A 26,814-nucleotide genomic window follows, 5' to 3' on the forward strand; every position below is an offset into this window, starting at 1 on the left:
TGCTCTCTGTGTATTTAAACAAAATAAAGGGCTCTGCAGTGATTTTTTTTCACTGATATTCTTCCTCCAAGGCCTGTTTGGAGCTGCAGGGACAGGTCCTGTGTGTGTGGGAGGAGGGGAAAAGAGATCATCATGTCAGCCCTGCCAGGGAGCAGCAGCGCTTGGACTTCCAGGGCTGTTCTGGTTCCACTCCCACGCTCTCCTTCCACTCCCACACTCTCCCTTGTGTTGGTGCAAGGCCTGAGTGCTCTGGCAGCTTGGTCACCGTCCTGCTGTGTGTCAGTGCTGTGGGCGCAGGCAGGGACAGGCAATGGGCACTGCTGTGACAGAGCTGGCCTCCATAACAGTACTTCTATAAAGAAAAGTGATCTCCTCAGGGCAGTGCCAAAAGGCTGAGGTCTTCTTCAAGTTTCTTTCAAGAACTCTCACAGGAAAGCAGCCTGGAGGTTGAAACATCAGAGTACAGCTGAACAGTGTGTGTGTGCAGGGCTGGCACACAGCAGTGTCCTCTCACAGCCAGGCTCCTGCCAGAGACCTGCAGGACCAGCAGAGCAGGGGCTGGGCTGTGCCCCTGTGCACTGGACACCCCACAGAAGCTGCCCCAGGGCATTGTCATGGACTGTCCCCTCATAACCACCATTTCCAGCACTGGCCTCTCACCCCAGCTCAGAGTTCTTTGTCTCTTCATGGAATTACACTGAATGAGTAGGTGAGAGGTTCATGTTTGCATTGTACAGATGAGATGTGAGCATGCACATCATGTACGTGAGGTGACACGAACCCAAGTCAGCACAAACACCATCAGCTATTCCTTGTTGTTCCATGAATGCCTGTGAGACAGACAGTTTATTGAGGTCACATCATGTTGGGACTAATATCCCATAGGAAACCACCAGAATGCAGCACTGGGATGTGCTTCCTTGAGCCAACGTCCATTCCTAATGATGAGGAACATCAAAGATGAATGCAGAACATGGGAACACACCGTGCGGCTGAGGAGCCTCCCAATCTCTGGGAATAGGAACAGAAGGCCAGAGAGACACTGTGACTTCTGCCTCTGTGTGTATAAGGGAAAGTGTCTGACCCTGAATATCTCAATGTGTTTCAGAGTCCATGAGGCCAGCTCAGATTTGGACACCTGACAGAACCCTGATACTTCTGTGTGTGACTCCAGGGACAAACCCCAGTGGCCCAGTGAGATTCATCTCAGCTTACTCGGACAGGCTCACCGCAAGTGTCCCTGTTTGCTCCATCACCTTTGCCATCTCCATCACATGCTGTTCTACACAGTCCTGCATCTGTCCCTCTTTCCCTGTGGGAAATTCTGGATTGTGGTCTCAAAAGTGCCACAATAATCAGAGAGGCACAGTGGTCCTTCAAAACGGCAGAGGACAAAGCCCATCTTCAAGAATAGCAGGAAGGAGAACTGGGAGAATTATGGGCTGGTCAACCTATCTCTGTCCCTGGGAGAGAGATGGGAGAGGGCCACTTTCTCCTACAGCCCTGTCCAGGCAGTTGAAGGACAAGGAAGGGATTGCTGAACCCAAATGGGCAGGGGAAAGAAAGGCGTGTTGTGTACAAGGAGCTTTGCAAGGCCCCAGTATGGTCTCCTGTGGTGCCTTAGAGCAAATTGGGGAGATCTGGGATGAAGATGTGGATGTTGTGATGGGTGGGAAGTTGGCTGGATGACCAAGCCCAAATATCATCAGTGGTACAAAGTCCTCTGTTTAGCCAGTTTCCAGCAGCATCCCTCAGTGATGAGTACTTGGACCAACACTGTTGAACGTCTTTATTCTGCCTCTTCATTATGTCATGGAGCACATTTTCAGCTCCTTTGTGGACGATGCAAAGCTGGGCAGAGGCCTAGAACAACCTCACCTGGTGGACCCTGCCTTGAGCACAAGAATGAGACAAGAAGATGTTCAGGGCTCTCTTCAAACCTGAGTTATTCTATGACTCAATGAATCTTTACCTTGGAGAGGTGTTTGAAGACAGAAGATGTAGTTCTTACCAGCTAAAAGAATGAATCCTGCCTGCAATTGCTAACCTAAAACATGTAAATCCTCTCAGTTTGGGTCTGTCTGCTCTGCTAACAAAGATAAAAGTGACTTTTAAAACACCCAATCAGAACTTGCAAAGAATACTGTCCTTGCAGCGCAGACACTCTGGAGCCTGCACGATCAGTTGAGTCTTGTTTTAACATCTGTCTCAAGACTGTTACATAAAGTGTCCTTTAGCTGAACTTTGCTCCTTTTACGTTCTTTATAATACTAAAATATACATCCCTAGGGTGGGAGACCCAGGCCCAGCCCGGGACGCTTCCTCAACAAGCATGCGTGGTGATAAAATAATTATGTAACCAATATACCAATGTGTAAACACTTGGCTCTTTAGGACTGCCGGGAGGGTCTGAATGTAGGGATAAGGTTTTGTATATAATAGATGTTCCTTTTCTATCTGATGTGCTGGCTTTATTCCAGCATCCAGACTTGCACAACTCTGTAATAAACAACATCTCATCTCTGGGTGTGGGAGTGGCTTTGCACTTTGGGTAGCGAATGTGCAATTAGCAACCAGGAAAAAGGAAAAAAAAAAGAAAAGCGGCAGGGAAGGACACAGAAAAGGTGTCAACATTTCACATTCCTGTAAAGAATGCTTCTCCACTCAGATCTTTGATAGGAAATAGATTTGATCAATTTGATAAAAGAAGCATACTTTTATCTAGTCAGTTCCTGGCCCATAAGGAGGGTGATGGATGGGTATGGGATTATGAGGTCATTGTGTCTCAGAAACTCATAACTGAGTTCAAAGACTTTGGCTGTGAAGGAGACAGTGAAGTCAGTTCTGTCCCTGGAGGTGGCAGGCCAGAAACAGGAACAGAGCTGGGAAGGTTTCTCTGCCTAAGTACCCACAGGCCCTACCCAGGAAGAGGACTTGGAGACGGGTTGTCATGTCCTTGCCACCTGAGAACATGACAGGACAGCAGCAGGAACATGGTCGTGTCTGTCAGAGAAGCTGGAAGGCCAGCAGCACTCATGGGATTTAGGAGATCATGGCGAGGTGACTTCTCTCCAGTCAGGTAAAAGACCTCAAGAAATGCTGGGGTGAGAGCAGGTGGAGAGGCGAGATGGGTGTCTGCAGCCTGCAGGGAAAGAGGGGCAGGGGTAGCACCGTGTAGAACAGGTTGGGATGGAGATGGCAAAGGGTGCTGTAAGGCTGGAAGGGACCCACAGAACGCAGGTCTGTGTCCCCTTGGCCATGGCAGTTGTCTCTGCCACTGAGGCCCAGGAGAAGACATGTTGTCCTCATGGCACTGGGGCCTCGGTGCCTCCTTGCAGCCCCATGGGGAAACTGGAAGTTGTTGTCCCAGTGTTGTGCTTCCCTGGGCCTTGCACACCCACATCCCACGGTCCCAGGAAGAGCCCTGAGCCGTGTGTGAGGGACAGGGTCCCCCTTCCCATTGCCTGCAGGTCATGGCTTCTCCTTTCTGCTTCAGAAAGCAAACCAAGGGGTTTCTGAGGATCAGAGCTGAAGAAAAGACTCAAAGGAGACCTCATGGTGGCTACAGCTTCCTCACAAGGGGAGAAGGAAGGGCAGGTACTGATCTCTTCCCTCTGCTGACCAGTGACAGAACCCAAGGGAACAACAGGAAGATGTGCCAGGGGAGGGTCAGGTTGGACATGAGGAAAAGGTTCTTCCCCCAGAGGGTGCTGGACACTGAACAGGCTCCCCAGGGAGGTGTAATGGTCCCAAGACTGACAGTGATCAAGAGACTGGACAACGTCCTCAGACACATGGAGTGAACTGTGGGGTTGTCTGGTGTAGGGACAGGAGTTGGACTCGATGATCTGTGTGGGTCCCTTCCAACTCAGGACATTCTATGATTCTATGAAATACAAGGTCAAAAGTCCATGTTTTCATTGTACAGATGACTTGTAAACATACACATCATGTGCATGTCCAGTGTGTCCATGTGGTGAGATGAACCCAAGTGAGCACAAATGCTGTCAGCTATTCCTTGGGGTGCCATAAAGGTCAGTGGGACAGAGATGGTGTTCAGGGGTCTTTTCCAACCTGCGTTATTGTAGGATTCCATGAATCTTCGCCTTGGAGAGCTCTTTCAAGACAATAAACAGGAAGAAGAAAAAAAAATCAGAGGCAGAAGCAGAGATATAAAATGCCCCAGAGTAAATACAGCAGCTCCTCTGAGGAACGTTTCTCCACTCAAACCCTTGATAGGAAATCTATTAGATATATTTGATGAAACCAACTTAGTTTGATCTGCTCACACACTGGACCACAAGGAGGGTGATGGTGGGTACGATGCCATGTGGTCACTTGTGTCTCAGGAACTGATAGTCCAGTAGGAAGCCAATGGCTGTGGAGGGGACTGTGAGGTCACTTCTGCCTCTGCAGGGGATTGGCCAACAGCAGGAACATGGCTGGGAAAGGACTGTGAGGTCACACACACGAGACGAGCAATTGGGCCCAATCAGCATGGCTGGATGAAAGGCAGGTCCTGCTTGACCACCCTGATCTCCTTCTGTGACAAGGTGACCGGCTGAGCAGATGAGGGAAAGTCTGTCGTGGGGAGTGAATCCGCCACACGGGCTGTGGGTGTTGTGTCCTTAGACTGCACTAAAGCCTGTGACACCGTATCCCACAGCATCTCCTGGAGAAGCTGCAGCCTTTTTTCCACACCTTCCCCACATCCCTGCTCAATCCCCTCATCCACAGCCTAAGGACCAGAAAGGTTGGGTACAAGTGGGACATTGAGAAAAAAAGGTCAGAAAAGCTTTTAGATGCACAGATAGCCCATCAACATGTTGGCCTGCTGTTCTCTTCTGAACAGGCCCAGAGGACCTGGACAGCATTTGCTGTGTCCCAGAAACTCGCCTGGAAGGTTGGGATATGGAGAAAAGCTTGGGTCTGGGAAGGGTCAGACAGGAGCTGGTGGAACTGGCTGGTGTGACTGTGAGACATCTCAGAAAACTCCTGGCTCTCAGGGACGTTGCGTGGTCCTCTGAGAAAGAAAATATCAAAAATGACTTATCATGGAATCATAGAATAATTGCATTTTGAAGAGACCCTTAAGATCATTGAGTCCAACCATAACCTAAATCTGGCACTAAACCATGTCCCTAAGAGCTTCATCTGTATGTCTTTTAAACACTTTCAGTGATGGTGACTCCACAACCTCACTGAGCAGTCTGTTCCATTGCTTCTAAATCTTTTCCCTGAAGAATTTTTTCCTAATATCCAATCTAAACCTCCCCGTGTGCAACTTGACGCCACTTCCTCTTGTCCTATCACTTGCTACTTGGGAGACGAGACCAACACCCTCCATGATAAAACCTCCTTTCAGGTAGTTGTAGACAGCGACAAGGTCTCCCCTCAGCCTCCTGTTCTCAAGGCTGAACAGCCCCAGCTCCCTCAACTGCTCCTCGTCAGACTGGTGCTCCAGACCCTTCACCAGCCTTGTCACCCTCCTCTCGTCTCTTTCCAGCGCCTCAATGTCTTCCTTGCCATGAGGGGCCTAAAACTGCCCCCAGGATTCAAGGTGCAGCCTCACCAGTGCCGAGTACAAAGGGATGATCACTCCTCTAGTCCTGCTAAAGCTCTGATTGAATCAAGGCTTGAACACCTTGGTGTGAGACAGTTGGTGACAGGTTGGACTGCAGACTCCTGAGGTCCCTTCAACCTCAGTTCTCTCATGATCCCATTGTGACGTTTGGCTCTGTTTCAGACTGGAGCAGAGCAGGCGATGATGGGGCAGGATCCACCTGTGCTGTAGGTGACCATCTAAACCAACATCTCAGCCCGTGAACCAGCCAACACCTCAGTGTGACTCGTTCTGGGCAACGTGTGAGGAGTCCTGGGCAGGGAAGGTTCAGAGGGCATGGGGCGCTGTGCAAGACACAACATGATCTTGGCTTCATGCCTGCAGGCCCATCAGATGTCAGTTAATGTCAATGAATATTAAAATAAGAGGAACTGAATACAAAGATCCAAAGCAGAGGATGGTGTGAACATACTTTTTTTTGTTTCTTTGGTGTGGGGTCTTTTCTTTGAAAAGGAAAGAGTTTTCCAGAACTGGGAATGGATTTAGGACACAAATGTCTTCAGCTCCATGGACACAAGCACCTGGTGCCAGTGTAGCTGCCCCGGGAACCCCTGCCCAGGCTCCACCTGCACTGCAAGGTGCTCTGGTCTCCCAGGTCCTGTGTGATAGATGCCAATCCCAGGCCAGCACCTCAGGTACACTGGGCCCCTAAAATGGCCCTGGCTGTTTATGGTGAGACAGCTGATGACTGATGTCTGCCTGGAAAGGCGCACTTTTTTGTTGTTGTTTTGTTTGTGGTTTGTTTTCTTGCTGTTGTTGTTGTTGTTGCTGTTTTGGTTTTGGTTGTTATTGTTTAGTTGGTTTGGGGTTTTGTTTTGCTTTGTTTTTGGGGATTTTTTGTTTCTTTTGTTTGGTTTGTTTGTTTGTTTGATTGGAGATTTTTGTTTACTTCTTTTTTTAACATATTAAAATTTAAAAGAAAAAGGCCAAAAAGTGAATTATGGGGAAGTGTACGAAGCATAGGAGAAGAAATATTTGTCTTCCCCTGTACTTCTATTACCAACACTCTAGTATTTCATCTCCCTTGTCATTCAGGAGTTCCCACCTCTCCTGATTAAATGTCCCTGTCCAAGGACAACTTTCCAGCACTGTCTGGACGTCTGCCCTTCCCAGTGCTCTCAGGTTTCTCCTCCACTTGCTCTTTGGTCATTCAGTGGCCTCTCAACTGTCCGGTTTCTGCTTTGAGCTTCAGGGAGTTACAAACTTGACTCATTCTTCAGAGCTCTAATTAACATGGCAGTCAACACATTAATTGTGTTTATATCTATCCTTTTCTATCTCTCTGTCTAAACCAGTTCTTGTGTGGGTGTCCCTTGTGGATGCTGGACCTCATTAGATCCAGCTTACACACACAGCTGAGGAAAGTGTTTTGCTGTTTGTTAAACTGTGCAGTGTTTACACAGGAGATCAGGTGGAGCTGGTGCACAGGAGCTGCAGCATCTCCTGCAGAGCTCAGTGGAAAAGTCTGATGGAGGAAAAGTGATGCAAGTCTCTGGTGGCCAATGAGGGAACCGGCAGACTGGGGGTGGGGGTGAGGAGCAAGGTTGTCCATACAGTGTCCAGCCTCAAGGTACTGTTTTCCTGCCTGTCCAGATGTCTCCAGGAGACCCTCGGGATCAATGTCCAGTGTAGAATGCTGCTGTCACTTCTTCTATACACCGGAAAATGACAGAAAATACCCTTGAAAGAAAAAGCCCTCCTTTCTGAAATCTTCTTTGAAATCTTCATCACTAAGTGTCCCATTGAAACCTCTCCAGTTAGTTCTACAAGTCTTGAAGATGTGAATGAAATTACAGAAAGAAACATCGCTCTCTAGGGCTTTCTGTGTTTTAATGAGCCCCATGGCATATTTGGTGCTGAGTCCATGAAGCTCAGATACCAAGGACAGACCGAAGAATCTCCTCAAGAAGTCCAAGTCAGAAGCAAACCCCGAAGTACCTTGAAGCATTAATGGGCCCCACTGAGGCCTGTTACTGACAAAGCCTCCCCAGGGACTCGTTAGAGCAGATAATTGGAGGCAGTGATTGCATCAGGCAAAGGCAAAGTGCAGCAGCTCTGATGCCATAAAAACCCTTGGCTTGTTTGATGAAGGACAATGGCCAAGCCTTGAGCCCCTGCCCCTGGGAAGGGAGATCCTGTCCCTCACGTGTGGCTCAGGGCTCTTCCTGGGGCTGTGGGGAGTGCGATGCCCAGTGCAGGACAATAGTGTGACACCTCCTGGGGGTGCAAGGAGGCAATGGGGTGAAATGGCCATGACAACCATGTGTCTCCTCTTAGGCCTCACTCGCAGGGACACCAGCTATAGCCAAGGAGACAAAGACCTTGGCTCTTGCAGGGACATCCAGCCTTGCCAGCGCCCTTGGCCATCACCACAGTCCATCCTGCACTGTCCCAGACCTGTGGCTGTTTCCCTACAGGCTGCAGACACCCCATGCGCTTCCCCACCTTGTTCTCACCCCACTGTGTCCCCACCTGTGCTGCTGTCTCTCCATCCTCACCAGCTGTTCCTGGAAACACAAAGTCATGGCTGATCCAGGTCCCTCTGAATGACCACAGCACTGCGCTCAGAATGACATTTCTTGATCCTGAGCTCCACTCTGGGCCTCCAGAGCTGCAGTTTCTGATGATTTTCCTTTCTCATGCTGTTTCCCACTACAAAAAAGAAAAAAAAGTGCCATCATCTTGGAAAGTGATTTTCAAGAGTTCTCGACCACTACCATCCTTCCCTGTGAATGTTCTACCACAGCGAACAACTAAGACCACAATAGCTTCTCACATAGTCCCCCAACCTATTAAGTGCAATATGGAAGATAACGGAAGGGAATGGAGAAACCCGTGGGTTCAGAAATAGCATTTTAATAAGACAATGAAAATAGTATAATATACTACTACTATGTATATAACTAAATGAAATTAAATTTAAAAATTAAAATGAAATATAAAAAATCAAACTAAATTAAATTAAGAAAATATACTCAGTGCAATCCGTCATTTAACTCCAGTCACACGGAACAGCCAGTCCTGGAGAAGGGAGCACCTTGGTCCTGAACAACCAATCCCAGCAAGACAGAGCAAAAAGGCCCAAGGGCCAACTGCAAAATTGCAGAACAGCAAAAAACTCACTCAAAACTCCCAACAGAATGGAACTTCCAAACTAAACTAACCAAAGTACCTGGCAAATCTGAACTAACGGAAGTAACCAGCCAGAAATGTCAGCTCCAGCTTCATACTGAGCGTGACCCTAATTGTAGGTGTGGGAATATAAGGGAAGATTGGCAAGAAGGAGATTTGTAAATACACTTAAGTGACTGTACCCAGAGTTTAGAAAACACTAATCACACTAATTTAGGTTTAGCCTTGTTTGCTTCACAAGTTGAACCTCTGTCTTTATAGAACATAGACTTGTGAAATCTTAAAGGCACCTCCTCAAACATCCTTGAAATTCCTGCTCTACTCAATGACAGGAAGATGTGCCAGGGGAGGGTCAGGTTGGACATGAAAAAAAGGTTCTTCCCCTAGAGGTGCTGGACACTGAACAGGCTCCCCAGGGAGGTGTCACGGCCCCAACCTGACAGTGTTCAAGAAGACACTGGACAACGTCCTCAGACACACAGGGTGACCTGTGGGGAGTCCTGTGCAGGAACAGGAGTTGGATTTGATGATCCTTGTGGGTCCTTCCAACTCAGGACATTCTATGATTCTATGAAACACTAGGTCAAAAGTCCATGTTTTCATTGTACATATGAGATGTAAACACATGGCTCAGGGCTCTTCCTGGGACCGTGGGATGTGGGTGTGCAAGGCCCAGGGAAGGACAACACTGGGACAACAACTTCCAGCTTCCCCATGGGGCTGCAAGGAGGCACCGAGGCCCCAGTGCCATGAGAACAACATGTCTTCTCCTGGGCCTCAGTGGCAGAGACAACTGCCCTGGCCAAGGGGACACAGACCTGGGTTCTGTGGGTCCCTTCCAGTCTTACAGCGCCCTTTGCCATCTCCACCACAGGCTGTTCTACACGGTGCTACCCCTGCCCCTCTTCCCCTGCAGGCTGCAGACACCCATCTCGCTTCCCCACCTGCTCTCAGCCCAGCATTTCTGCACCTTCACTGCTGTGTCTGCACCCTCACTGGCTGCTCTTTGGAACACAAACCATGGGCTGATCCAGCTCCCTCTGGGTCACCTCTTGCACCACAGCACTGCCCTTCCAGTGACATTTCTTCCTCCTGATATCCAGTCTCCACTTCCCAATCTGCACTAGGTGGCTTTGTTTTTTTTTCTCTGCTGCTTTTTCCCACTACTTGAGAAAGCTTTACCACCTCAAAAACTGCCAATCAAGCAGAGATCCCAGCCTGTTATTCTTCATGTGGTCTTGCACTTGACCAGAGAGAAGTTACCTCACCATGATCTCCTAAATCCCATGAGTGCTGCTGGCCTTTCAGCTTCTCTGATTCACACGACCATGTCCTTGCTGCTGTCCCGTCATGTTCTCAGGTGGGATGGATGTGACAACCTGTCTCCACTATCCTGGGTAGGATCTGTCATACTTAGGCTGAGGTTCTTTCCCAGCCATGCCCCTGCTGCTGGGCTGTCACCTCCAGAGACAGAACTGGCCTCACTGTCCCCTTCACAGCCACAGGATTCTGACTGGATTATGAGTGCCTGAGACACAACTGAACTCATAATACCATAACTATCCATCACCTTTTTTATGGCCCAGGACCCAATCAGATAAAAGTATACTTGTTTTATCACATTTATCAAATATATTCTCTACTAAGGATTTGAGTTGAAAAACACTCTTCAGAGGAACTGCTGTATTTTTGTTAACAACATTTAGAACTCCTTTTCTGTCTTTTATTCTTTTTATTCTTCCTCTGCCTATTCTGCCTTCAAAATCCTCTCCAAGGGAAAGATTCATTGAATCGCAGAATAACTTCAGGTTTGAAGAGAGCCCTTGTCTCACTTGTCTCACTGTCCTGCTCCAGGCAGGGTTAACCAGGCGAGGTTGTTCAAGGGTTCCTCACAACTATGCATCATCCACAGAAAAGCTGAAAGTGCACTCGTCACATCATACAGAGGGAGAATAAAGACGTTTAACAGTGTTGGTCCAAGTGCTGGTCACTGAGGGATACTACTAGTAACTGGCTGCACGGAGGGCTTTGTACCGCTGATGACATTTGGCTTGATTGTCCAGCCAACTTCCCACCCAGCTTCCAGTTCTCCAGCCCAGAGATCATGGATCTGGCTACTAGGACACCAAGGAACACCATGTCTATGACACTGCAAAATTCCGGGTATGGTGGCAGGTTGACCAGCTGTTAATTCTCCTTCATGCTTTTCATGCAGATGGGTTTGATATCTGCCTTTTCCAAAGACCTCGGAAACCCTCTTACCACTTTGTCTTAGTTTTGAGAGCACAACCGAGAATCACAGGCAAGGGTTGCAGAGCAGACAGGAGCACTTGCAATGATCCTGTCCCAGCACCTGAGATGAATCTCACTGGGCCACTGAGGTTTGTTCCTGGAGTCACACACAGAAATGCCAGGGTTCCATCAGGCCTCCATATCTGAGTTGGTCTCAGGACTCCTTCTGCACCCAGGGATGCTCAGAGACAGAGTCTGTCCCTTTTACACACAGAGACAGGAGTCACAGTGTCCCTCCAGCCTCTTGTTGCCACTCCAAAGGGGTGGGAGACACCTCAGCTCTGGTGTGTCACCCTGCTCTGCACTAATCTGAGATGTCCTACATCATGAGGAATGGACACGGGGAGCTCAATTAAGGAAGCACAACCCAGTGCTGCTTTCAGGCAGTTTCCCATGGGGTGTTACTTCCAACAGGAAGTAACCTCAGGACCTTGTGTGTGCCACAGGTCTTCATGGAACCCCAAGGAACAGTTGATGGTGTTTGTGCTCACTCGTGTTCATGTCACCTTACATCCATGATGTGCGTGCTCACATCTCATCTGTACAAAGCAACACAGACTGCTGAACTATTCATTGAGTGTCCATCCATGGAGGGAAGAACAGATTCTCTGGGTGAAAGTCCAGTACTGATAATGGTGGTTGTGAGGGGCCAGTCCATGATGACTGATTTGAGGCTCCTTCTGTGGGGTGTCCAGTGCACAGGGGCACAGCCCAGCCCCTGCTCTGCTGGTCCTGCAGGTCTCTGGCAGGAGCCTGGCTGGGAGAGGACACTGCTGTGTGCCAGCCCTGCACACACACACTGTTCAGCTGTACACTGGTGTTTAATCTGTGGATGACTTTTATAGGAAAATGCTTGAGAGAAACTTTGCAAGAAGATATAAACCATCATGCACTGCCCTGAGGAGATCATCTTTCTATCTGGAAAGGCTGTTCTGGGGCCAGCTCTGTCACAGCAGTGCCCATTGCCTGTCCCTGCCTGCGCTCACAGGACTGACACACAGCAGGACGGTGACCAAGCTGCCAGAGCACTCAGGCCTTGCACCAACACCAGGGATGAGAAGGAGAGTGTGGAGTGGAACCAGAACAGCTCTGGAAGAACAAGTGCTGCTGCTCCCTGGCAGGGCTGCCAGGATGGACTCTTTTCTTCTTCTTCCATCACAGAAACTGTCCCTGCAGATCCAAAAAGCCTTGCAGGAAGGATATAGTGAAGGATATAGTGATATAGTGTCATTACAGAACCCTTTATTTTGTTTAAATACACACAGATCATGGCTCCTCATTTACACAACCAGTGGTTATAAAATAAAAGCAGACAGTGATTTAGAAAGGGGATGACAACATTATCACATCAAAACCAATGTCAATAACAAAAGAAAATAGAGATGAGAGGCGGGACCTGTAACTAGTTACATTAAAAATGCTAAGTAGAAGCAGATGGGCAATTTATTGCTTCAGAAAACACTAAGATATGAGTTTCCAGAGGGCATCCTTGAGCTCCTGGTTCCTCATGCTGTAGATGAGGGGGTTCACTGCTGGAGGCACCAAAGAGTACAGAACAGACACCACCAGGTCCAGCCATGGGGAGGAGATGGAGGGGGGCTTCAGGTAGGCAAACATGGCAGTGCTGAGAAACAGGGAGACCACGGCCAGGTGAGGGAGGCAGGTGGAAAAGGCTTTGTGCCGTCCCTGCTCAGAGGGGATCCTCAGCACGGCCCTGAAAATCTGCACATAGGACACCACAATGAACACAAAACACATGAAAACTAAACAGGCACTAACCACAAGAAGCCCAAGTTCTCTGAGGTAGGAGTGTGAGCAGGAGAGCTTGAGGATCTGGGGGATTTCACAGAAGAACTGGCCCAGGGCATTGCCCTTGCACAGGGGCAGTGAAAATGTATTGGCGGTGAGCAGCAGAGCATTGAGAAACTCAGTGGCCCAGGCAGCTGCTGCCATGTGGACACAAGCTCTGCTGCCCAGGAGGGTCCCGTAGTGCAGGGGTTTGCAGATGGCAACGTAGCGGTCGTAGGACATGATGGTGAGAAGAGAATACTCTGAACCAAGCAAGAAACAAAAAGAGAAGACCTGGGCAGCACATCCTGAGTATGAGATGGCCCTGGTGTCCCACAGAGAGTTGGCCATAGATTTGGGGACAGTGGTGGAGATGCAGCCCAGGTCGAGGAGGGCGAGGTTGAGCAGGAAGAAGTACATGGGGGTGTGGAGGTGCTGGTCCCAGGCTATGGTGGTGATGATGAGGCCGTTGCCCAGGAGGGCAGCCAGGTAGATGCCCAGGAAGAGCCAGAAGTGCAAGAGCTGCAGCTCCCATGTGTCTGTGAACGGCAGGAGGAGGAACTGGGTGATGGAGCTGCTGTTGGGCATTTGCTGCCTGGGGGCATGAGGACCTGTCATAGGAGGAAAAGGTATAGATTGAGACTTCTCTGGGAGAAACCAAAGCCATTTCCCACAGGCTCTCCCACCCCGTCACACAAAGAGACACTTCTCTTTTTCCAGGAGAACGTCCTGGCTGGAGCCCTCGTCGGTGCTTGATGAGTGTGCAATGAAGAGCAGGGTCTCTGCCCAGGGGCTCCTGAGGAGTCAGCCTGACCCTGTGTGATCAGGTGGGCAGGGGCCAGTCCGGGGGTTCAGCTTTGTCAGCTGGAACCGCTCCTGGTGCAGAAGGGACTGTCAGCATCTGTACCCCCATGCATGAGAAACTGAGTTTGAGAGGTTTGGTGTTTCTACAGCTCCTTCTCCCCTCCCACCCTGGGGAGTGTTGTTGGGTGTCAGAAACCCTCATCATTTCTGCTGCACTCAGGGAGAACAGAGCGAGTCCTGTGAGACCAGAGGATGCCTGTGGGTCAGTGCAGAGTGAGGGCAGCTGCTCTGTCCCTCTCTCTTGCTCCAGCTGCCCTGGGCTGGCACCTTTCTGAGATGGGGGCTGATCACACTCCCATGTTACCCTGAAAAGCCACCAGGCACTGCTGAGAGCAGAGGGATCCACCCCAGACCATGACAGCTCTCACCCTTTCCCAAGGTCTCAGCACCAACGTTTAGCGCAGGACACACACAGCTCATTCCCCAGCCCCACAGACTGCATTTGCCCACAGCCCACAGGTCAGAGCAAAGCTGGGACACGTGTGCCCATGGACACACCTGCAGGAAAGGACCCACAAGATCAGGCTGTGACTCTGCAGCTGAAACTACCATCCCCAGAGAGCCTGACAGCAAGAACAAGATCCCAACAGCAGTGACCCAGAGCAGGGGAGCAAGAAGGAAAATGCGGTGAGGGTGGGGGTGAGAGAGGCCAGGGCAGGGGCAGCCGGGCACTCAGACAGCGTCACCCTTCCCCAGCTGTGCAGCCACCTCCCAGACACCAACACTGCCGGGCAGCTGCTCTCAGCCCCTGTGCTCTGCAGAGGAACTGGAGCTCTGGCTGCACAGGAGCTGCTTCATGCCTTGGAGCCCCCGGCCCTGAGGGCAGAGGCTTTGCTGGGTGGGACAGGAGGCCAGGGGGCTGCTCACCGGAGGGATCTGCACTGCAGGGGGTCATAGGGACTTTTCTCTCTTCTCCCTCCCATAACCATTCTGGGTTTGGTTTCCATCATTTCTGATCATTTCCCTGCTGCCTGGAGATTCTCCCCTGGGAGGTGTTTCCCTGTCCATGTCTGTTCCCTGTCAGTGCTCACAGACCATCCCACCCTCTGTGCCCTCCCCCTGGCCCTACAGATCCTGCCTGTTCACAGGGCACTGCCTGGGGGCATCTTCCTGCTTGCAGGCTGGAAAACAGATTGCAGATTAAGTGTAAGGTGTCCAGCCAAGGTGATGCTGGTTCTGCATAGGCAGAGGAGAGGCAAGGCATGCCAGGATTCTCTTTAAGACCTACTGCAGTTCATGTGTCTCATGTATTTGTTTAAAATTAAGAACGGCCTTAATCCCCACACATTCCCCAGAGTAGGAGACTGAAAACACAGACTCAGAGAGGTTCCTTATCTTTGTAGTACTCTTTGTCTTCTTCTTCTCCTTGAAACCTCCTCTTGTCAATATTCTGTAATGAGCTGGAGCTGTGAGCAGCCCCGACCCACGGAGAACCCAGCAGCAGAAGGACCCTGCCCTGCTGGGGGTCGCCCTTCCCCCCACAGCTTCTCCCCTCAGTGTTGCTGCGATCTCCCGGGCAGGCTGAGCGCTGACCCTGGCAGGCGGCAGAGTCCCTGCCCGGCACAGCCCTGGGGTGCAGGGACCCTGCTCTGCAGGACAGCCCTGGGCACCCCTGCCTGCACATTGACATTTACACCCCACAGCCACCCTGGGGAGAACACAGCATTCAGTTCTTGTCACTCTGACAGTGCAGAAGGCAATCCCTGCTCTGCAGCACATCCTCCCCTCTGATCAGAGAATCTCTGAGAGCTGTACTTACATCTCTCGCAGGCTCTGCAATGTGACAGCTATCTGAGATCCTACCATGATTTGCAGGTTCAATGCCCTGCAGCCACAGGCTTCATATCTGAGAGGATTTCATTTCCAGTGACCTCTCAGCATCCTCCCAGCCCAGACTGCGTTTCCCTCTCTGTGCCTGTCTCCTGTGCCCTCGGTGCTGCAGGCAGAGCCCTCAGCCCTGTTGCATGTGCAGAGGAGCTGCTCCTGGGCAGAGCTGTCTCTCTGCAGCGCTGCCGCTGCCATGAGCTCCCTGTGTCCCAGGAGCCCAGCCCAGCTCAGCAGCACAGGAGCAGCCCATGATGTCCCTTTCTCTGTCCCCTCTGGGCTCCTCCAGGTGTCCCTGGGGCTCCAGAGGCACAACTTCGAAGTTGAAATAATCAGTGATGTTGATTCTCTCTCCTCTTCAGAGACACTTCTTCCCACATAGTATTTTTCATTTTACAAAATAAATCGGTATGAGAATCATATTTTCTTGTCCCATCATTAGACAGGACACCAGGAATGTCACAGCAAACTATCTAATTTCTCCAAACAAGGGGAGGAATATCTTCAGTTGAATGAGTTCAGGCATTTTGTTCTGGTTTTACACTGCTAGGTCTAGAGAGACATTCATCAGTCTTTGGCCATGTCATGTCTGTGCTCTGATTCAAAGCCTTTGCACACATGGGCTCTTGGACACTTGGTACCAGGTTTCTTGTGGCAGGTCAGAGCTGGGCTGGTGCCACAGCTGGGGTGGCTCAGCCCAGATGTGAGGCAATGTCCTCAGCCAGGGACCTGACTGGGGGAGCTGGAGCTGTCAGTGCTGCAGACAGAGCGGTGACACGGATGGAATGAACTGCCAGGCAGGGTGGCAGGAGTGAGTTCATCTGGTCTCAAGGACAGCAGCCTCCAAGCACAGCAACAGTCCAGATCAGAACTCAGTCCAGACCTGTAAGGCAATTCAAGGGCCCCATAATGAGCTGTTACTACTGCAGGACCAGTTAAAGGAGAAACAAAGACACCGTGTGGCCACTGAATAATTTAATAAGAGAAAGAAGTTATATTCTCTGTGTCCCTTGCCTTCCCTCTTCACCAGCATGTTCTTCCAGGCCTCTGTGACTAAAGGCAGGAATCTGGAGAACAACCAGCAGTGGATGGAGATCAAGTTAGGGTCACTGGAACTAACACAGTCCTCTCCAGTCTATGGGACAGCAGGGGCAGCATCCCAGGAGCTGGGACAGCAGGACCATGTCACAGTGAGGCCACTCTCCACCATCTTTGAAAGCTCATGGAGACTGGGGGGACTCCCTGACCACTGGCAGCTCTCACACAGTGTGTGCACTTTTCAAAATGGCCAATGGGTGAGCAGGGGAACTAAGGGCTGTGCCCCAGAGCATGTCCACTGGGACCCCATTTCTGGGTGTCTGGAAGAGAAGGTGACGGGGTTTGCCCAGGGCAGGTTGTGCCTGTCCATCCTCTTTGCTTTCTGTGAGGAAAGGACAGGGTTGTGGACATGGGCAGAGCAGTGGTGGTCCACCAGTGCTCTGGTACCTGGAAGTCAGCAAGGCGTTCGGTATCACCCTCTGTAATATTATTGTGTCCAAGGTGGGATATTATGGTATATGTCAGTGTGTAAGTAGATGGTTAAAAAGCAATTTGCATGGTTGTGTTTGGAAAGGTGCTGTAGAAAGGGAGAAACTTTCTAGTCATGAGGACAGTCCAGCACTGGAAGCTGTTACCCAGGAGTGCGCACCCACTCTGTCCCAGAAAGTGACCAAGATGTGTTTGAATAAAGCCCTGAGTAATCTGGTCTGAGCCTGCTGTGAGCAGGAGGTTGGTCAAGAAACCTCCTGAGGTCCCACGCAGCCTGAATGATGCTGTCCTTCCTGACCCTTCATGTTTTCAATTCAGACAAAGCTCTCAGGATCTCTGTGACCACAGAAATAATTCACATGAGGTGCAGGGCTGCTTTACAAGTGCCCTCAAACAGTCCTGAGCACAACTTTTGCATCCCTTTTCATTTGCCCCAATCCAGGGTCTTTTTTGCTGTCCTAATAACCTTCCAGAAAGAACTGCCCATGTTCTTAACCCTTTCAGAGCAGGTTGTTCAAGAGGTGTCAGCATCCATGTACAGAGTCTGCACAGCAGCCAGACACAAATCCATCATTACAGAAATGGAAACGACACCCTTGACCAGCTCCTTGCACCCAGATATCAGCGTGACATGTCTGCTGAGATTCCTGGGAACACCTGAACTGTAAGAGCAGAGCATGTGAGTCCTGGTTGGGTATCCTGGCTTGTCTCCTGACCCATGTGGTGCTTCAGGCTGTGAAGAGAATCAAAACCAGCCATTGGACTGGGGTAGTTCCATTTTACACGTGTCACACAGGGCAGATGAGGGAGCTCAGAACTCCAGACTCTGCTGCACAGTTGGGACTGCAGAGACTGGAAATGCAGGTGACAGTGTGTGTCAGGGCACACACATAAAGATTCTGGCTTCCTTTGGGCCTTTGCCTGACCTGGGATCTGCTCCTTGGCCACCTTTGTCTCAAAAAGAAAATATTCCCCTACACCACCTCCACTGCACACCAGGGAAAAAAAAGAAGAAAAGTTATGAAAGAAGGATGAGTTAGGGGTAATTCTGTCCAAGAGTTGTAGTCTTTAAATTATTAAAAAAAAAAAGTGAGAGAAAAATCATTGTTCTAAGAACTTCTTTCAAGACGCAACTACTGAGGTGTAGGACATGTTTTCAAAAGTAAGAATGACTGTTAGGAATGAAATTAAAGAGTTTTAGTTCATCATCATAATCACCAGTGAGAATGAGGTGTTCCCTGTTACTGTTATCAGTGACAGCACCACTGTTCACAAACACCCTTCAAAGCATCTCCATTTTTCCTGGGCTCCAAAGCTCATCCTGCTCAGAGTTTGACAGGATTTCTTGAAACCCCTGTGACCCAAATCTCTACAACTGTCTCTGCTCAACAGCCTTTTACCCCAGGAAGGGTAAAACTGCCAATGCAGACACCAAACCAGTTCCCAACCTGCCTGGAGAGCCAGGACAGTTGTGCCACACAACAGCCGCCTCTGAGGGAAGCTGGAGGTGATGGGATTGAAATGGTTTCAACCCAAGTCATAGAATCATAGCATCATAGAATCATTTAGGCTGGAAAAGACCCTTAAGAACATGGAGTCAAAACGTAAATCTAACACTCCCAAGTACTCCACCAAACCATGTCCCAAAGTGCCACATCTCCACATCTTTTAAACACCTCCCGCAATGGGAGCTCCAATCCTGAGCTGGCAGGACACCACTGGCTGCAGTTGGACATAAGATACTGGTCATGGCTGTGAGTTCAGCCCTCGCTGCAGAATGTCTCACACCCTCACTGAGGAGGGCAGGGGGCTGGGAGATGGGAGCACGTTTCAGTTTCCAGATCCCAGCACAGAGCCCAAACCATCCTGCCCTTGGACTCTGGATCCCATTTCCTGAGATGTAAAGCTGGTGGCCTTCTGAGGATAATCGTGTTAAAAGGCATGAACAATCCTTCAGGTGTTTGTGTAATATGTCTAGGAATGTCAGTTCTATATGCTTATATTTACATATCTGTAAAATAGTACACTGCATCTGTGGTCACCCCTCTGGCAATGACAATTAAATAGATATTTGCACTACAAGGCTCCATACCCCATCCACAAGCACACATCTAAGTGGGTCAGATGAAGGGTGGTCTGGCAAACGTCACCCTTTGTGTCCCCAGGTGATGGACACTGCTCATGTGCCTCTGCAGAGAGTGGCAGGAGCTGGATCCCCTTCTCGAGACACACTCCTTCCAGGAGAGTCACAGACACAGGGGAACTCATCAGGGCTTTACGTCATTTCACTCGGCATCAGATTTAACATATTGGGTGCTGTCCTGTGACTGCCCTTTCTGCACAAATGATCATACAAACACAACCATTTAGTGAAGCATGGTCATAAAGGGGCTGTTATGGACAAGAAATGTAACCATGAACTCTGGAGAGAGTGAGGAAGTTTATAATAAGCATCAGGAAGAACCAAGAAGCTCGAGGCCTCTTCTGAAGGGTGGGACACATGAGCAGCCGTGTTTGGCCATTGTAGGTGTGGGAGAGGGGTCAGGGCACGTCAGGGAGAAGCAATGAGATGGCTGATGGCTTCAGTGAACCCATCCAGCCATGTCTGAGCCCAGAAATGGAAAGCAGTTGATGTCTGCAGGTGGAGGAGGAGCAGGAGGAATATTTTCCTGGGAATATGGAAGGAAGAAAGGCCTCTCTTGGGCTCATCATGTATGGCAGTGCCATTTCCATGCTGTGGGCATGGCTGTGCCTGGGAGATGGGGAACGGCTGCTGCTGGGGTGTCTGTGCTCAGTCATGGCCCATGAGCTGACCCTGCTCTGCTCCTCTCTTACACTGCCCACACTTGGATGGTCCTCAGGAATCATCCATGAGCCTGGTGGATGCATGAACCTCCTGCAGTGATGGGTATGGATCCAAATAGGGGATTCAAGCAAGTGTGGGACTGGGACATTGAGGTGACTGGTGACCATTGCCAGGTGTATGAAAGAAGCTGGATGAGGTGTGAGGAATTCACTGGCATTTCCAACTCCACAGAAATCCAGAGCCTTGCAATTAAAGCAACAGCACTTGACATAAACACCACCCCCAAAACACAAAACCCTCACACTGACCACAGTAAAAGCCTTGAAAAACATCTGAGAAAAATCTACCAGGTCCCAGGGGTCAGGGCTCAGCAATTCTGGTGATGAACAAGCATCAAGGGCTGACATGGCATCAGAGCCACCTCCACATGGCCCTCACCACCTGTAACCAGTGTCTCAAGGTCTTCCCTTCACCAGCCTCAAGGGACAGGGACCTGCACTGGTTGTTTCCTTCACAGCTGTGTCAGTGATGGCCCTTCGCGGGGTCCAAACAACCTCAGAACTTGGGGTTTGCTTCTGCCTTTCACTTCATTAGAGGTTTGTTCATTCTCTCAGTAGCTGCAGTTCAGGATCATGGCAGCAGAGGGCTCACTAACATCGAAAATGCCCTTACAAGCCAAGGCTCTGTGCATCATTTTCCTAAAGGCTTCAAGCTTGGTGTGGATGATTAGAGAGATTTCAGAATAGCCAAACAGAGACCATTTCCATAATAAATAGCAATAAAGCCAAATTTATTCTATTTCCTTCCCTGCTCTCTCTTCTTTCCCTTTCCAGAACAGGTGGCATCAGCAGCCTCCAGTCCATATTGATTTGTTGCATCTGCTCATGAAGACTGAATATTTCAGAAAAGTGCGTAACTAAATCACCATGTGAGTGAGGAGACAGGACAGGACAGCTCAAGAGGAGTCACACTCCTCTGGACCAAGAGGTGGGTGTTCCTGGCAATCTCAGGTGGCACAGCACAGTGATATTTGTGGTCAGGGAGTTGGTCAAGTGACCCATCTCCTGTTCTGTAATGGTGTCTGAGTTTGCTCAGGTCACCCCTGACTTGAGCCCCATCCACTGCTGGGTGTTCTCCAGACTCCTGCCTTCAGGAACAAAGTCCCAGGAGACCTTGCTGGTGAAGATGGAGGCAAAGAAGCCATGAAGAACCTCAGTCCTGTCTGATTCTACTCTTACAAAGTTTAGCAGCAAATCTATGTTACCCTGGTCTATTCTTGTGGGTTGTCTAAACTCATATGATGTGAATTGATCTATAACATAGTCTTATGTATATAGTGAGTTGGCTGGTCTGTTGTGGGAGCGGGGCCTGGTGGCAGTGGAAGGGTGCTGCAGTGGAAAATTACAGCGTCCTGAAGCAAGAACAAAGAACAAGGGACATGCGGTGATAAACAGGTGCCTTCTCCTTGCAACAAAGTATATCTTATGATTATGAAGCTAGCAACTGTATATCTCATGACTATGAAACTAGCAACTGTTAGCGATGGGAACATAGCTTGTGAAACTTTCTCAGCTGAACTAACTTTGCACAAAGATGAGCTAATCAGTATGTAACACGTTAGCCTTAGACTATATAAATGTGTCGCCTCTGATCAATAAATCGGACATTTGTTTGCATCAAACTGCGTCCCCGTCTCTCAATCGCGGCATATTCTTTTTCTGTAAGGAAGCTGTGTCAGCTCATCTTGCTGCCCTCAGCCTCCCCTGCAGGTATCAAGTCCAGGGCAGCTTTGTCATCATCCCCACATCCATGGACAAGGTTTCTCAATTCCTCCTTTGCAGCTTCCCCTGCTCCCACCTCCTGTGTGCTGCCTTTGTGCCCTGCAGCTCCATCAGTTCAGAGGAGCAGCCTCACGAGATAAATGCTTCTTTTCATGTGTGCTTGGAGAGATCATTCTTGTGCTTGGAGCAGGATGTCCTCTGAGGCTGATCAGATTTCCTGAGCTCCTTCACACTTCAGACCTATTTCCATGTCACACATCACCCACCATCACCCAGTATGTCCAAGTCTTCCCCTCTGGAGCCCACCAGCCTGTGCTCTGCTGCTGGCCTTCCTCCCTCCCCACTGGTGCCTGGGACCCCACTGTGTCCTGGTCACAACGGCCAAGGTGGACACTGATGTTCACATCCCTCACCAGCTCTTCCTTATTTCCCAATTCCAGATCCAGGTGAGCATCAGTGTTGTTGCTCCACCAGGCAGCCATGTTAAGCAGTTGGCCCAGGATCCTCTGGACTGTTGGTAGCTGCAGCTTTTCCTGGCCAGTGAGTGTCAGAGCAATTACAGTTCCCCATAGGAACCTGCTCATTGACTGGTGACTTCCTGAGGTTACTGACAGAAGATCTTTTCCATTTCTTCTCCATGATCAAGTAGTTTGTAACACGAAACATGTTGTCAGCATGTACTGTGTTTACATGGCAAAGTCTCGGAACTGGTTATGAGTGGGCTGTGCTACAGTTGTTACCTCCCTGAGAAGACAACAGGAGTTTGACTGATGTCAGTCAGGGCTGATTTCAGCTGCTCCAAGATGGACTCCTTGCCCAATCTGAGCCACTCAGTGATCCTGGCAGCACCTCTGGGATATTGTATTTGAGAAAGGGTAAAAAACGCTGCACAACAGCAGGTGGGAGAGAGGAGGGAGGAAATGGGAGAGAAAAGTACTGCAGACACCAAGGTCATATCCCATAGGACCCAAGCAGGTCCCTCAGCAGCCAAATCCTGCTCTCCTGAAATCCTGCTCTTGGCCTTGTTGTCATCTCCCAGGAGCCTCAGCTCCACTTTCCCAACCCTGACTGTTCCATCCTGACCAACTCTTTCTGGTTTGTAAGTGTGAAGTCCCAGAGGGCACCTCACCCCACTGACTCCTCAGTCACCTGTGTCAGGAAGATGTTGTCAATGAGCTCCAAAACCCTCCTTGTCCCCAGCCAGGAACCTGAGAGGTGTGGGACCATAGTCCTGCCCTTGGCCTTGCACAGCCCCACATCACACTGTCCCAGGAAGGGCCCTGGGCAACGTGGGAGGGACAGGATCTGCCTTCCCAGGGTTGGAGGGCAGGGCTTTGCCCTTTGGATAATGAAACACATCCAGGTTTACTCAGCATCAGAGAGACCTTTACATTGCTTTTACTGACCTGTCATCTCTGCCTCTGTTTCTCAGTTGTGTCCCTCAGTGTGACCCATTAACCTTACAATAAACTTTGCAGTGTGAATCTAACTTTGACTTCTTGAGAAGTTTCATCACCTTCCTCCAGGGTCTGAGGTCCATGGACTCAGCCCCAAACCCACCAGAGGGGTCATTAAAGTGCCTTGGGCTGCTCCTGTGCTGCTGAGCTGGGCTGGGCTCCTGGGACACAGGGAGCTCATGGCAGCGGCAGCGCTGCAGAGAGACAGCTCTGCCCAGGAGCAGCTCCTCTGCACACGCAGCAGGGCTGAGGGCTCTGCCTGGGGATCTCAGGAGACGAGCAAGGCAGAGAGAGATTAAAGGTGGTCAGGACTGGGAGGATGGCTGAGAGCTCACTGGAGGAGAAACCTTTGCAGCCCTCGCCATGGTAAGTCTCTGGGTGCAGGGCAGTGCAGCTGTAGCTCCTGGAGCCATCTCCTAAAACTGGCACAGGCACAGCTGGTGGGATCTGTAAGGACGGGGCTCTTGTCAGGCCATGTTGAACAGCTGTGAAGCCGGGTGAGCACCCAGGGGTGCCCAGGACTGTCCTGCAGAGCAGGGTCCCTGCACCCCAGGGCTGTGCCAGGCAGGGACTCTGCCGCCTGCCAGGGTCAGCGCTCAGCCTGCCCGGGAGATCCCATGGCAGCAGTTGTGGGGGGAAGGAGCGACCCCCGGCAGGGCAGGCAGGGAGCTTGTGGGGTTGAAGGGGGCTGTGTGGGTCAGGGCTGCTCAGAGCTCCAGATCCCCCCACAGACATGGCAGAGGGTCCTTCTGACCAACGACATCAAGACAGGAACAGCTGCAAGGGAAGGAGTCTGTGCTTTCAGTTTTCTACTCTTGCTTGTCTGGGTGTGCAGTGGGAGATGGGGATTTATTTCTCTCTTTGGAGAAGACACTGAGACCCCAGTGCTCGTTAGGACTTGTCTGAGCTGCTCCTGAGCCCCTGCACACACAGAGCTGCCCCTGGGCAGTGCCAGGAGGTGTGAGCAGGACAGAGCTGAGCACACAGCGGGTGGGACGGGGTCTGTGACACTGACAGGGAGCAGACCAGGGACAGACACACAGCTGCAGGCAGCACAGACATGGGCAGCGAGAAGGAGATCCTACGAGATACGCCAGGGACGGGGTTTAGGAACCCCCCTGCAATTCCCTGCAGTGCAGACACATTTTCCAGTGCAGCCCCTGGTCTCCTCTCCTCCCCAGCAGACCCTCTGCCCCAAAGCCATGGGGTCCAGGTCACGAGTCTCCACCGCAGCAGCTGGACCTCCAGGTGAAGGGTTCCTGGAACGAGGTACATAAAAAAGGTGCAAAAGTACTTGCTCCTCGCTGTCATCACGTGAGTGGCAGCAGCACAGCTGGGTCAGGAGAAGGTTCCACAGCATGCCCGTCTGCCTTTCTGTCCTTGCTTTATTTTCTGGTTGCACTGCAGTGTCCTGTTTCTCCAACTGTCCCTGGTGCTTTTGCTCTCTGGGGTTGGGGTGGCAGTGTGGGTCAGTTTTTGTTCTGACAGCAAATTAGGGGGTCTTGACCCAGAGGTGTGTTCATAGGAATTAGATGCCCAAGCTGCATTTTAAACTGTGATGAACTGTTTTTCTCACTTGTTAGAAATAAAGAATGAGCTGAAACCTCCCTCCATCAGGGAGGGGGTATTCCACGAGAAACAGCCTGTTTATTCTCCTCTAACTTGTCACTGCCTTTTCCTCCATGCACAGGTCCTCATGCCCACAGGCAGCCAATGTCCAACAGCAGCTCCATCACCCAGTTCCTCCTCCTGCCGTTCGCAGACACACGGGAGCTGCTGCTCTTGCACTTCTGGCTCTTCCTGGGCATCTACCTGGCTGCCCTCCTGGGCAACGGCCTCATCATCACCACCATAGCCTGGGACCAGCACCTCCACACCCCCATGTACTTCTTCCTGCTCAACCTCGCCCTCCTCAACCTGGGCTGCATCTCCACCATTGCCCCCAGATCCATGGCCAACTCCCTCTGGGACACCAGGACCATCTCCTTTTTGGGATGTGTTGCCCAAGTCTTTCTGTTTGTCTTTTTTGTTACAGGAGAGTATTGTCTTCTCACGGTCATGTCGTACGACCGCTACGTTGCCATCTGCAAACCCCTGCACTACAGGACCCTCCTGGGCAGCAGAGCTTGTGTCCACATGGCAGCAGCTGCCTGGGCCACTGGGTTTCTCAGTGCTCTGCTGCACACGGCCAATACATTTTCACTGCCCCTGTGCAAGGGCAATGCCCTGGGCCAGTTCTTCTGTGAACTTCCCCAGATCCTCAAGCTCTCCTGTTCACACTCCTACCTCAGGCAACTTGGGCTTCTTGTGGTTAGTATCTGTTTAGGATTCGGGTGTTTTGTGTTCATCGTGGTGTGCAGATCTTGAGGGCCGTGCTGAGGATCCCCTCTGAGCAGGGACAGCACAAAGCCTTTTCCACCTGCCTCCCTCACCTGGCCGTGGTTTCTCTCTTTGTCAGCACTATCATATTTGTTCACCTGAAGCCCCCCTCCATCTCCTCCCCATCCCTGGATCTGGTGGTGTCTGTTCTGTACTCAGTGGTGCCTCCAGCAGTGAACCCCCTCATCTACAGCATGAGGAACCAGGAGCTGAAAGTGGCACTGAAGAAGCTGATTCAGTCATTTTTCTGTCAGCAGCAATAAGTTACCCATGTGTCTTCAGAAGTGATTTCCAGTTCATCTCAGGAACCTCCTGTGCATTGAGCATTTCATGTGTGATAACCATGTTTGTCAAGGAATTTCTTCACCCAGGGCACTTCTCCAGAGCAGTGACTCAGAGGCCTGTCTACCTGTTTCTGGGACCCTGGTACAGTTGGTGTCCTGTGTCACATCTCTGCAATACAGGTCCCTGAAAGAGCCAAGGTCTTTGTCCCCTTGGCTATGGCTGATGTCCCTGCCAGCCAGGCCTAAGAGGAGACACATGGTTGTCATGGCCATGGCACCCCATTGCCTCCTTGCACCCCCAGGGAGTGTCACACCATTGTCCTGCACTGGGCATCGCGCTCCCCACAGCCCCAGGAAGAGCCCTGAGCCACACGTGAGGGACAGGATCTCCCTTCCCAGGGGCAGGGGCTCAAGGCTTGGCCATTGTCCTTCATCAGACAAACCAAGGGCTTTCTCAGCATCAGAGCTGCTGCACTTTGCCTTTGCCTGATGCAATCACTGCCTCCAATTATCTGCTCTAACGAGTCCCTGGGGAGGCTTTGTCAGTAACAGCCCTCAGTGGGGCCCATTAATGCTGCAAGGTACTTTGGAGTTTGCTTCTGGCTTGGACTCTTGAGCAGATTCTTCAGTCTGTGCTTGGTATCTGAGGTTCATGGACTCAGCACCAAATACGCCATGGGGCTCATTAAAACACAGAAAGCCCTAATGAGCGATGTTTCTTTCCCTAATATCATTCAAATCTTCCAGACTTGCAGAACTAACTGTAGAGGTTTCAATGGGACACTTACTGATGAAGATTTCAAAGAAGATTTCATAGAGGAGGGTTTTTCTTTCCAGGGTATTTTCTGTCATTTTCCAGTGTATAGAAGAAGTGACAGCAGCATTCTACACTGGACATTGATCCCGAGGGTCTCCTGGAGACATCTGGACAGGCAGGAGAACAGTCCCTTGAGGCTGGACACTGTATGGACAACCTGGCTCCTCACCCCCACCCCCAGTCTGCCGGTTCCCTCATTGGCCACCAGAGATTGCATCACTTTTTCTACATCAGACTTCT

The 26,814-nt window shown here is 50.6% G+C and overlaps 2 protein-coding genes across 2 annotated transcripts in view; both read right to left on the minus strand.

The window, feature by feature from the left end:
* The window catches only part of LOC309448792 (uncharacterized protein), a 168,113-nt gene that overhangs the window by 46,966 nt on the left and 94,333 nt on the right, over positions 1-26,814 (minus strand). The window lies entirely within an intron of this gene.
* LOC309448716 (olfactory receptor 14J1-like) lies at positions 12,509-13,423 on the minus strand (the record flags this gene model as incomplete). Its single annotated transcript, XM_082070441.1, has 1 exon — positions 12,509-13,423. One exon carries the CDS (start codon positions 13,421-13,423, stop codon positions 12,509-12,511), a length of 915 nt encoding a protein of 304 aa, XP_081926567.1.

The sequence above is a fragment of the Streptopelia decaocto genome (genome assembly GCF_964273445.1).
Source record: "Streptopelia decaocto genome assembly, chromosome: 21".
NCBI classification, from domain to species: Eukaryota; Metazoa; Chordata; class Aves; order Columbiformes; family Columbidae; genus Streptopelia; species Streptopelia decaocto.